The 13,531-nt window shown below is 39.1% G+C and overlaps 1 protein-coding gene across 2 annotated transcripts in view; it reads right to left on the reverse strand.

Moving 5' to 3' along the window:
• Positions 1 to 12,403, reverse strand: part of DAW1 (dynein assembly factor with WD repeats 1) — a 56,502-nt gene extending 44,099 nt beyond the window's left edge. Inside the window, exon 1 of one of the 2 annotated variants that reach the window (XM_058299990.2) lies at positions 12,318 to 12,403. In XM_058299990.2, the coding sequence (XP_058155973.2) occupies positions 12,318 to 12,399 (82 nt within the window). In that variant the 5' untranslated portion in view covers positions 12,400 to 12,403. Of the gene's footprint in view, positions 1 to 2,510; positions 2,618 to 12,317 lie in introns of those variants that run through there. The other variant, XM_071216093.1, reaches the window with a different exon arrangement.
• Between the last annotated feature and the right edge of the window lie 1,128 nt (positions 12,404 to 13,531).

The raw sequence follows: 13,531 nt of genomic DNA on the forward strand, positions 1-13,531 counted from the left end.
TCAGAACAGACTATTCAACAAATGATGCTGGGAGAACTGGAGAGCCATATCCAAAAGAAAGAAAGAAGTTAATTTATACTAAAATTAACTCAAAATGGATAGAGGACCTAAAAATAAAAAAACTACCTTGATACTCCTAGAAGAAAATGCAGAAAGTATCTTTAAGTTGTTGTGGTAGGCGGTAGTTTCTTAAACCTTACGCTCAAAGCAAGAGCAACAACAGTAAAAAGAGATAAATGAGACCTCCTTAAAATTCAATACTTTTGACAAAGGACCTTGTCAAAAGGGTGAAAAGGCAGCCAACTCAATGGGAGAAAATATTTGGCAATCACATAAGGGTTTAATATCCATGATATATAAGGAGATCATACAGCTCAGCAATAAAAAGACAACGTATCATATTTTTAAAAATAGGCAAAAGACTCGAAAAGACAATTGTCCAAAGAAGAAAGACAAATGGCAAAGAAACACATGAAAAAATAATCAACATACCTAGTGATTAGGTACATGCAAATGAAAATTACAATGACATATCTTTTCACACCTATTAGACTGGCAGCTGTTAAAAATTCAGAAAACTAAATGTTGGAGAGGATGTGGAGAGATAAGAACATTTATTCACTGTTGGTGGGAATGTAGAATGGTACAGCCACTGTGGAGGACTGTTTGGCAGTTCCTAAGGAAGCTGAATACAGACTTGCCTTGGGACCCAGCAATACCATTGATAGGGATATACCCAGAAGAACTGAGAGCAGTGACATGAATAGGTACTTGCACACTGATGTTCACTGTAGCATTATTCATGGTAGACAAAAGTTGGAAACAACCCTGGTGTCAATCAATGGATGAATGGACAAACAAATTGTGGAGTATACACACTGTGGAATATTATGCAGTGGTAAAAAGAAATAAAGTCAAGAAACATATGACAACATGGATGAACGTGGAGGACAGCATGGATGAACGTGGAGCAAGGCAGATACAAAAGGACAAATACTGCGTGATTGCCCTATTATACTAAGTGAAGGAGACCAGATACAGAGTACTACATATTGTATGATTCCATTTATATAAAATGTAAATATAAATCAGTTTATAAGGATGAAATGAGATTAGTGGTCACAAAGGTTGAGGAAGGAATGCTAAGGGGTGTGGAGTCTTTCTTTTTGGAGTAATGTAATTGTTCTAAAATTTTTGAGATGATGAATATACAACATCATGATTATATTAAAAGCCATTGATTATACACTTTGGATAGAATAGCCAGAATCAGCGACTATGTACAGGAATGGGGGAAGCATAAAGAGATTGAGAGGTGAGAAATTTTTTGTCTGTTTTTTGTTTATTATTATAATTATCAAAATAATGAAAATGCTCCAATAATGAATAATTGTAGTGATGAACACACAGTTATGTGATTATACCAAAAACCACTGTTTGTACACTTTGGATGAACTGTATGCTTTATTAATATGTATCAATAAAGTTGATTTGTTTAAAAAAATAAATTTTAAAGACAGATAATACTACCTGATCAATTTATCAAGCCCTGGAAATATTAAATTCCATGTTAACAAAGCATCTAGCCTGACTGAGAGTACTGAGAGTAAACTTAGGAAGATTTTTTACACGAAGATATAAGGATAAACCAGTTTAATTAAAAAAAAAATGCATGTACTCAAGAGTCAAGATTTTAGTACACTAATAATTTTTACTCCTTAAGTGAAACTGGTATTTTTCCTACTGCAAGCGTGTGGCAGTGAAGATCACAATTAGTTTGGGGTCACTACCTCAATTTGTGGTGAGCTGCCAGCAGTTTCACCTTCTGCTGCTTTTGTGCCATCAGTTCCAAGGTCAAGGCAGTGACAAAAGCAAATAGCATCTTCTTGTTATCATGAAAATAGTTTTGACCTCGAGGCTCCCCTGAAAGTATCTGAGGACTCCCCAGGGTCTCCTACATTTTGAGAACCACTGCTATAGACCTTAATTTGATATGACAGCATTTCCGAACAAGGAAAAACAGGGGTTGCTATCAAAATGATATTGACTTTTCAAAGTCACTAAAATAGTGAGATATAATATGCCACCACTGAAAAGGCCTGTACTTGGCATTAGACAGATCCTAGTTTGATTTCTAGCTCAGTCCCTTAGTTACTTTATGATACTAGGCAAAGTGGCCTCTTCATACCTCAGTTTTCTCATCTGTAGGCAATAAGACCTACAGTTTGTATATAAAGTATCCAGCATATAGTCTTCATTAATAGTACTTATTATCAGCTACTAATTAAATAGTACCCTGTGACATTTCTACATGGTCACCCATATTTCTTGCATTTATGCCTTCCCTCCCCAGTGAGATTACAATGTCTTGGAGGGTAGAAAGCATACCATGTTTTTCCTTATCCCTTATCCTTATTTGAGGCCTCTCCTCAGAATGATATATGCCCAGCAGGCATGTGATTTGACCGGGGTCAGATACAATGACATTGGTGAATGGTGAGGACTCACACCTTCTTCTCTGGCTTCCATCTCTATCCTCAGTGGCGCCTGCCATTCCCCAGTGTCTTCATAATCTATTTTCTCTTCTATCAACCTCTGCACTCAACAGACGTTGGGTCTTTCGTCTCTGTATTCTGTGTCTACAATGAATTTTGTACACAGGAAAAGTTCAGTCAGTGCTTATTGAATTTAAGACCTGGTGGGAGACTGGCTGAGCATTCCCAGGTTGCCTATAGCAGTCGACATTCCCCATCTGTTTGGGTTGAGTCATGTCCACCATGAAAACATGCTCAAGTTCTAAGCCTCACACCTGTGGATATGAACCCATTTGTAAATAGGATCCTCAAAGATCCTATTAAGATGAAGCCAAACCAAATTAGGGTGGTCCTTAATCCAACATGACCGGAGCCCTTACAGGTAGAGGAAATCTGGACATAGATTAGTGGGAGACAGAACACCATGTGATAGAGGCAGAGACTAAGTTATGGACTGCTGGCAAATCATCACCAGAATGCAACAGACAGCCTGCCATCTTGATTTTGGATGTCTAGCCTCCAAAACTGTTAGATAATAAATTCCTGTTACTTAAGCTAACCAGTATGTGGTGTTTGTTAAAACAGCCCTGGCAGACTAAGACATGATCCTTATAACAAACAAGGCCTTTCAGAAAAAAATGTGTGCAAATACCTCCTGCTCAAATCCTATCCTCCCTAAGCTTCCATGAACTTTCTCCCTTCTGACTATTTCTACAATCACTTTATTTTCATTCTCCTTTACTGGTACCTCCTCTTCTTCCTGAACTTTTAAATACTGGCAGTCTTTAGGACTCAGGTCTAGGGACTCTTCTCTTCTCACTTCACATTTTTTCTATATATAATCTTGCCCCCGGCCATGACTTTAATTGCCATTAACATGACCACGATTACCAATTGTAACTCTTCAGTCTGGGCCTCTTTTGAGTTCCAGACATTTAGATGTCTTCCCTGCCCCTCAAACAAGTTCAGCATCTTTCTCTTAAAAATCTCCTTCTGCCCCAGAGTTGCCTTCTCATTGTCCGACATCATGACTCATGCTGGTGCGCAGCTAGAAACTTGAAAGGAATGCTTCTCAGCACAGTCTCACTGCACTGAATTGGGACAATCTAGGCAGGTAACCCAAGCGGCCATTGTGTAACAAACAGAAAAATCATTCCAGGTGTTTCTAATGACTGAAGAAACTGCTCAGAACATAACAACCCAGCAAGAAACCAACTGTAGTTAAGAGGTTACTTTGGCATAGGCTTGTTTTTTGCCTCCCAAGAAGTCATTCTTTTATGTTGAAGACTTGAGACAAAACTCTAGCCTAAGAAGCAATGTTACAAAGAAAGGCTTGGTGGAGAGCCGACCACTGCAAATGCCATTCTTATTTCCTTAGAATGAAAGAAGTCTGCTTGTGCTAAATACGGACATCACAGCATTGCTAAAAGCTTTTTAAAAGTCTATTTATGTACTACACCATAGAAATATAAGAAGTTAATGATAGGGAAACTGGGTGTGGGGTATATGCAAACTCTGTACTACCTTCCCAAATGTTCTTTAAATCTACATTGTTCTGAAATAAAAGGTTCATTTTTTAAAAGCATACTTTTCCTATAGCCCAGACACAAAAGGACAATGTCCATATTATCTTACTTACATGAAATAATAAGAATATGCCACTTCAGAGTCAGAAATTAGAATAAAAGTTTCCAGGTAGCAGGAATTGAGAGTTACTGTTTAATTAGTACAGAGTGTCTGTTTGGGGTGACAGAAAACTTTTGATAATCGATGTTGGTGATCCATCACTTTGTGAATATAAATAAAACCACTCAATTGTACATTTGAAAGTTTTAAAATAGGATATTTTAGGTGTAAAGATGTTATCATAATAAAAATTTAAAAGAAAACCAGAATTGTACCATACATGGTGAACCCTAATGAAATCCTAGTGAAAACCTAATGAAGCCCTAACCTTAACTATGAACAGTAGTTAATAGTATAATTATAATAATGTGTCACCAATTGTAACATAGGCACCACATTAATACCAAATGTCAATAACACTGAAAACTGTTAAAGGCAGGGGTATACTTTCTGGAAGACTTTTTAGTAAACATACAACTGCTCTAATTTTTTTTGAAAAGTCTATGTGCCACACGATGGCACATTCTAGAAATGATTTAAGATGGCTTACAAAGATAAATAGAATGCATAAAGCTAAGACTGGTAGTAGATCAAAAGAAGATACACTGATAAGTAAATCAGCAGTTAAAGGAATAATCACATTAACAATTGCAAAAGAAACCAGTGAATAACTAAAAATAAAATTAATAGGAAATGTGCAATACCCAGCTATTGTTGTGATAAATGAAGAGATACATTTCTAGATGAAAAAACTAAATATTATAAGAATACCAAATTAATCTATGGATTTAATATAATTATAACAGGATTTTTTTTCTTCTGGAACTTGAAATTTTACTCTACCAGATATTAAAAAGAACTATTAAACAATGAATGTAGAATATCTTATATCTAAGGTCTATAGTTGACTTTGTAAGCATGATGTGAAGTCCAAAAGCTAAAAAGGAAAAAAACTGACAGATTTGTCTGAAATACATTTTAAGCTCGTACACAATAAAAGATACCCCAAAGTTAAATGACAATCAAGGAAAATATTGTCACTATATGTATACAATGCTTAAATAACTTAATATGAAATTCTAAAAATAATTTTTAAAAACAATGATAGACAAAAGGCATAGTCAATCTAGAGGAAAAGAAGTCAATGATGAATAAACATTCCAAAATAAAAGTTCCCAGCTTCATTAAGAAGAAGAAATGCAAAATAAAATAACAGGAATATAATTTTACCCACCAGATTAGCGAAGATTACCAAGACTAACACTCAACAATAGCAAAGTTGAGGAAACAGTCACCACATATACTATTGCTGGGCAGTTAGCTGGCTCCTCTCAAGAGGGCCATCAGACACTGTGTGTCAAACATTAAATGCTATATTCTTTGGTGTTGATACCCTTTGTTTTTGAATGAATAAATGCTAAACGATTTAACAATTCCCCTTCTAAGAATTTATACTAAAACAATTAATTGTACAAAAATGCATTATCCAAGGATGCACATTTCCTCATTGCTCATAAGAGGGAAATTTAGAAAAACTTAAATGTGTATCAATAGTGAGTTGATACAACAAATTATGATATTCCCTAGGCAATAATCAGCCCCTCAAAATTATAAGATATACCCGTACATTTGATATGGAAAGATGCTCTAAAAAGGTTTTTTCAGTATAAAAAAGGTGGGTCAAAAATAACGTTATTACATGTGTGTTTATTTATGCATAAAAAAGATGAGTTGCTTTGTCCTGGGTGTAGAATTATTTGTGGGAGGAGGAGTCAGGACAGATGAAAATTTTACTTATGCATTAGATATTTCATATTATTTTTTAAAATAAAAATTTTTATTTTTATATTATTGTATTTATTTTTATAATTAATTTTTATAATTAATTTATCATTAATTTCAGTTTTGAATTAAGGTGAAAGTTGACTAGAGTGAAAGGTTTCTAAGACATTAAACAGTAGAAGAGCACCTTTTTTTTATTTGTGGTGTTTACATGTTAAAATGAATAGAAAAAAAGACAAGAAATTAGAAAGATATATAAGTGAGGAATTAGTGTTTTATTTTATTCTTTATACTCTGACATGTTTTTAATTAATCTTGATCATAAGTAAATAGTAATCAAAAATCACAAGTATAATTTAATCAAAAAGTTAAAAATAACAAAAACGGTAGCACATTATGAGTATAAAACTGCTAATTTATAAATGTGATTGTAACTAAAAGGGGTAGTCTAGGGAGGTTAATGTTAATTGAAAGACAGTTGAGGATAATCTAGGGACTGTATAACAGTGATTTTGGTAATAGATGAAAATTGTAGTTAATAATATAAATACAAGAATGTCCTCTATTACAGGGTGTTAAGAATATGGTGATACGTGGGGAAAATATAACTAATGTAACTTAAAACTATAGTTAACAGTAATATTGTAATATTTTCATGGCAAGGGCAAAGAAGGTAATTTATCAATGCTAAAGGTCCAAATAAGTATATGGGATTTAGTTTTATGAGATGTGAATACGAGCAAGCATTTTTTTAATTCATTAACGAGGAAACCTTGGTCATGTCATTTAACCAGTCTGTGCTCATTTATTTATATTTCTGAACACTGGAGAAACAATTGAATTTGTTTTTTAGGATTAAATATGATAAATGTGCCTGAACAGAATTTTTTAAAAGTAATGCTTCTGCAATTTGTTAAGCTGCCTTTTCTCTGTTAGTTTATTTTTTGAAGTTGAAATAAAGTTAAATGTGTGTATATGTGTGGGTTAAATGTGTTTAAGCTAACTACTAAAAGTAGGGTTACTGAACAAATGGATCTAGATAATAGTACAAACAGGTACATTTGATTGTTTCACTGTGACAGAACACCAAGACAATATGCCCATCCATTCCAAGATTAATAAGCTCCAATCTAAGCAAGATGTGATATGTACTGTGAAAAATACTAACAAAATAGACAAAGATGCTGCCAAAAATATGATTTTCTTCAGTGATTATTTCCTACAGTACCTCAATTTTCTTGATGTTCCCTTGCTCATGAACTATTATGCAACAGGTATAATTCCCTAAGCATTTGGATAAGACCCCACTGGCCCCAAAATTCTGTAACATATTAAAAGGCTAGCCTTCAAAAGATATTAATAGTAAGCGGATGTAGCTCAGTGATTAAGCACTTGCTTCCCATGTACGAGGTCCTGGGTTCAATCCCCAGTATCTCCTAAGGAAAAAAATTTTTTTAAAAGATATTTGCATTCTGTACTCAGATCAAATTCAATCAACAGAAATGTTTAAAGTGCTCAGGCTACTAACCAGAATAATTAATGTTTATTTAGTTCCCTCTCCTAGCCAAAGAACTGGAGGACTACACACAATAAGTAAAAGGTAAGATTGGCATAACTGGTTCAGCTGAAAGCACCTATTCAACACTGACAAAGAGGAGCTTAGGAACTGATGAACGTGACCAAGATAAAAAAGGGAATGTTCTATGTTTGGTTAGTGATATTACTGCTGCATTCACTTAGTTGTCATGTATTTAGGTAAGGAAAGGGATGATTCAGTGGATGTCAACCAGAGAATGCTTCTGACCTATACATTAGCGTGGGAGCTTACTTTCAGAAGTGGGAGGAATGGAATCACAGGATCAGGAAGAGAAACAAAAAAGCTTTATATGCTGACGGGACAAAGGAAGCATGGGAATGACTCAATGGTGAGTGATTTTTTCCCGTATTTGATATTGTTATTGCCAACACCCACCTTGCAGTAGCACCTTGGAAACTTGCACATGATTTGGTTCATTAAAGACTGGAACTCAGGAATTAAATTTCCAATGTGCTAAACAATTTGACCTCATCATAAGAATTATTTGTGAATGCAATCATTATAAGCATGGGACGAAAGCCCTCCTGCTTGAATTGAAGCTTCCTATTAGAACCCTAGACTTTTAGAGCTGGAACAGACCTTGGAGATTATCTCTCCCACCCATTCACATTTCAGAATCAATTCTAAGCATTCTACTCAACATGCATCATCTCATTAAACTCATTCATTTATTTCGCAATTGGTGAGTGCCTATTTATGTATCAGGCTCCGGTTTAGGTGCTAGAGATACAGAAGTAAACAAAATAGACAAAGGCTCTGCCCTCATGAAGCTTGTATTCTAGAGAGGCAGACAAGGCAAGATAAGTAAACTTGTGGTGAGTTAGACTGAGATAGTGCTAAGGAGAAAAGGTAAAGCAGGGAAGGGGACTATGAGAGATCTTGGGGCATGGGTGGACATTCTAGAAAGGATTGGCAGACGAAGCTTCACTTTACTCACTTCTAAGGAAAGATCTTTTTAAAAATGTGGGGCACTAGGTTATTCTGGGCAGAAAGAATAGCAATTGCAGAGACCCTGAATGGAGGGGAGGGGGTATTGTGGCACTTCCATTTGAGATGAGATGGAAAACCATTGGAGCACTCAAGCAAAAGAGTGACACAATCCGATTTATGTTCTAACAGAATCACTTCTGCTGCTGTGCTGAAAAAGGACTGATGTGAGGCAAAGGGGGAAGTTCTAGCATTAATCCAGACAAAAGAGAGTGTAGCAGTTGGGGTGGGAAAAAGTTGCTGAACTCTGCATATATTTTGAAGGCAGCACTAACAGGGTTTATTATTGGACCAGATGTGGAGTGTGAAGCAAAGAAAGGAGACAAGGATGGGTTCAAGGTTTGAGGGTGAGCAAAGGGAAGAGTGGAGCTGCCACTTACTGAGCTGGAGAAGACTGCTGGAGGGCCTTGTGTGAAAACAAAGATTGGACGTCCAAATGGAGACGTCAAGCAGGCAGTTAGGGGCTTGGGTCTAGAGTTCAGGCAAGAGGCCTGGGCTAGAAATATAAATGTGAGATTCATTTGATGATATTTACAGTCTTGAGAGTGGGTAAGATCATCTGTTAAATGAATATAGATAAAAAAGTGAAGAAGTCCAGGGATAGAGCTCTGGGGCACTCCAACATTGAGCCTGTCACAAAGAAGAGGAGAAATGAGCAAGACAGACCAAAGAGCAACCAAAGAGGCAGAAGGAAACACAACATGTGCCCCAGGAGCCAAAGTCATGCAGAGTGATCAGATGGGATGAACGCTGCTTTTGGGTCAAAAACAGTGAGCCCTGAATCACAGCCAGTGGACTGAGCAAGGTGGAAGTCATCGGGGATCTTGACAAGGGCAGTCTCTGTGAGTAGTGAGGATGAAAACATGATCGGAGTGAATTTAAGACAGAAGGGAGGAGAGACAAGGGGGATAGGGTTCTTGCAGGGAGGTTTATTCGAAGGGAACGAGACCAATTGGGCCAGTAGTTGGCAGAGGTCAGTAGGCCTGTGAGGTGGGTATATTTATTATCATCATCTGACCAGTGGTTTGACAACTCAAAATAAATGGCCCAAATTACAAAACTTTTATATGGTGAAAGTCCGTTATTCTGACCCCACAGCCTACATCTTGACCTATACTTCACAACAAGGGATTGAAGGCAAGACATTCATTTATCCATTTGAGTATTTATTTATGGGAACCAGCCCTGGCCCATGTGCAAGTATAGCCTAAATAAAATTGTGGAATGCTTAAAAAGAACTGGCTATAATCTTAACTTTAAAGTTCCTATATATTCTTTCTCCTATCTAGAGTCATTTCATGTTGTTTTAATGGGAATTCTATGAAGGAGAAAATGAGTTTCTTTACACATATATTAATTTCATTTTGGAGAAAGTTGCTATCCAGACCCTTTATAGCGGGAGGCAGAAGTAGCTTTCCTTGAGATGTTAAATATTTATTCACAACATTTCCATGCCTGGGTTGATCTCTACAATCTTATACATTCATTTATTTAGACATTCACTCAACTAACACAAGAACCTCTTATGGCCCAGGATCTCTTCTAGAAGCTGAGGATAATGCAGTGAACAAAAGAGACAAGTCTCAGTATTTCTGGAGCTTACATTCTACAAGAAAGAAGCAGACATTTAAAATGTAAACACAAAAATAAAGAAAAAAAAAGAAAATTAAAAAATGTGAACAATAAAAAGAGCTTTTCAAATGATGACAAAAATAATAAAAACACTAAAACAAAATGGCTTAGAATAATTTCAATGAGGAGGAGGGGATAGTTTAGGATGGATGGTAAAGGAAGGTCTCTCTGATAGGTGACTGTGGCAGTTTGAGGTTACTTATGAATCCCAAAAAGAGACATTATGTTTGTAAACTGGTCTTTTCCTCTGGGTGTGATACCCTTTGACTGCATTAAATTCAAAGGTTGTAAGTTTCCTTGATAAAAGCAATTTAGGGCTTTTATTCAATCATGTCAGTAGGGCATGACTCAGGTTGAGTCCCCATTCTGTTGGTAGGTTGATATAAATGATTACTTACTCAAGAAGACGTACAGAAGAGGCAAGAACTTGGTCATTTCAGTCCTGCGATGTGACAGAAGGGAGAAGGCTCAAACAGCTGAAGCCCCAAGAAGAGAGATGAGCCATTTGCCTGATTGTTTGCAGCTGAAGAGAACAGAGCACCTATGTGGCTGAAAAGGCCCAAGAGACCAGGCAAAGACTTGCCCACCATCTTGCTTCAACACGTGGCAATAAGTCTTTGGTAAGAAAGCAGTCTTGAGTTGGACTCTTTCTGCAAGGTCAAGGGGACTCTGGGTCCAGAGAGAGAACAATGAGATAAGGGCCCTCCCTTAAGTCTTGGAGGAACAGTTAAAGAAGTCTAAGGTGCACTGAGGTACAGGACTGAGGTCCTGGCAGTCAGCTGAGAAGTCTGAGCCAGATCATGCAGAGATGTTTGATCCAGAGCCCACTGGCTACTGGTGGCATACAGATTGCAGGGTGATAAGGAAGAAAACAGAGCATCCAGTTGAGGAGCCACTGAAGAAGCCCAGGAAGACGTGGTGATGCCTGGCAGGGAGGTTTGGACTTGGGTGGATGCTGGAAAGGAAGCTGGATCAAGAAACCTGTGCCACAGAAATGGAGAGAATCTGATGGAATCACAGGACACTGGTGAAGTCAAGCTGGCAGAATTTGTTAGTGGGCTGAAAAGCGAAGGGCAGAAAGGATCAGTGAGCAATCAGGATGATAGCTGAGGTTTCTGCCAGAAAAATCGGAGGGGTGGTGATTCCATCTACTATCAGAGGAGCAGGATTAGGACGGGGTGGAGGAAGGGAATTCAGTCGTGAGTTCTGTGCTTGTTAGATATCTCCCCAGACTCAGCAGCTGAATGCATCGCTGGCCAGTGTGAGGCATGCAACCTTAAAGTTTTCAAGTGCTTCCCCTCATGAAGCTGTCCTAAATCAAACTAGTCCAAAGTGATCTCAATCTCCCTTCAAATCTTATATACCTCTTATCTAAAATTTTTATTGGGTAAGTGTATTTGGTCATCTACTGCTTTGTGGCAAGTTCTGCAGACTTTGTATATTCTTATATTCAATGTGAGTTCTGAATTAGAAGCCAAGAGTTTCTACTCCTATTTCTGTCCCTAACAAACTGAGTGGGAGTGGAGCACGTGTTCTCTACACGTGGCCACGTCCTCACCTATAAAACCAGAGGATGAGGCAATGATATCCTACTCAAAAACCACAGCATTCTATGGGTTTATGTTATAATTCCTTAACTCCTTGGATTCAAGGGCTGCCGAGCTTTTTAGCTCCACGGCACCGACTCCAAAGCGTTGTCCGCAGTGGGCCCTCGGTAAACGCGTCAGTGGACTAACTGCTATGAACAGCCTGAAACAGTCACTAATGTAATATGCTTTGCTGAGTTGTGTATTTTTCTTTTCATACTCGACACTCCTCGACTTGATCATTCTGGTGCTTTTTAAATAAAAAGCGATGGCGGTCCTTGGCGACCTCATTCCTTCCAGAAACTAACATCCCCGGACATCAAGCGCCGCCACTTCCTCGTCACCGTCCTCATTAAGACACCAGAAAGCGCTTCCTAAAACTCTTCCTAAAAGGGTCGTTTAAAAGTTCCGAGGGGCTGAGTTCAGCAATTGCAGAAGCCGGGCCTCCCGCCCCCACGCGGCAGCGCACTCGGGGTCCCCGGTCCCGCGTGGTCCCCGCACACTCCCCCGCCCCAGGCCCTCCGGGTCGCCGCGGCCAGCGCCCGACGCGGGTGGAGGAGAGTCGGCTCCTACCTGGCGGGTAATACCGGAGCAGGAGGCTCTTGAGCTTCATTTTCTCTGTGCGGGACTCTGAGCGGAGGAACTTCGTAGCCATGGAAACGGACAAACAGCTGCGGGGCTCGGACACGCATGCGCGGGCGCCCGGAGGCGCGCGGGGCCCTGGAGGTCGCGGAGCTGCAGGGCACGGGCGGTGCGGGAGGGGAGGGTCTCCGCAGCCACCGCGGGTGACGCCGCTCCGCTCACCCACCCTGGTACCGGAGGAGGTCAGGGGCGGGCTCCTGGTGTTCTTATTAAGGGTAACCCGGCTGGGGGGCTGCGCCCCAGCCCTGGCCACGCGCGCTCAAACCCACTTGTGGTCTCCACGACGGGTGGGAGGAAAAGCCCCTCTCTAGTTTCCATTCTCGCCCCTTCGGCCCGCCCTGGGCCAGGCCCCGGCCCCGACCCACGAAAGAAATATATCCTAGACTTCATAACCTGCATTTCCCCTCGGCTTACTCTCCGGCTGTGCCATATACTACGCTAAACACTTAATCCACCTTAATTTATGCTCCATTTATTACTATCTGTATTTCGAGGATGAGATGACAGAGAATTGGAGAAAGTGCAGAACTCCCCACGGCCACAGTTTAAGGAGAGGTGGAGGCAGGATGGGAAGGCAGGTCCCTGGGAAGCCCAAAGCCATTCTCTCCACCCTGAACTTCAGGCTTTTGAGGCCTCTCGGGTTCTTGGCCAAGTGGGGTTTCTATCAGAACTGCGGAAGGGAAGAGTCAGCTGGCTAGTTACTCAGTTTCCCTTAGGGAATTTGGCCTACGTCGGAACTTCCCAAATTTAAGTAATTCTTCTACTGCCTTCGAAGCTATGGCCATATCTCCATGCCACCTCCAAAATAGCCACACCTAAGGGTTTTCTTTAAATTTTAAAATTTCCCTAAATTGACTCACTTTTTCATTTCACTTTTAAAAACATAATTTAAAAGAAAATTATTACTGCTGTAAATTTAAATGTTTTTATAATTTTCCACCAAGAGCCGGGAACTAAAACTTCAAGAATTTTCAAGCTTATTGAATTAATATATATTACTGTCTGCCAAAGGCGTTGAACCCAAGACCTTCCCCTTTATTTGTTAAAAACAAAACAGAAAAAAAAGGGGGAAATTAACAAGGGTTTGAGATTTTTCCAGACAGTTTAGCACCCAACTGAACCTTTCTACTTGAGCTGCTCAAAAA

Source organism: Dasypus novemcinctus, chromosome 7 (genome assembly GCF_030445035.2).
Source record: "Dasypus novemcinctus isolate mDasNov1 chromosome 7, mDasNov1.1.hap2, whole genome shotgun sequence".
Lineage (NCBI taxonomy): Eukaryota > Metazoa > Chordata > Mammalia > Cingulata > Dasypodidae > Dasypus > Dasypus novemcinctus.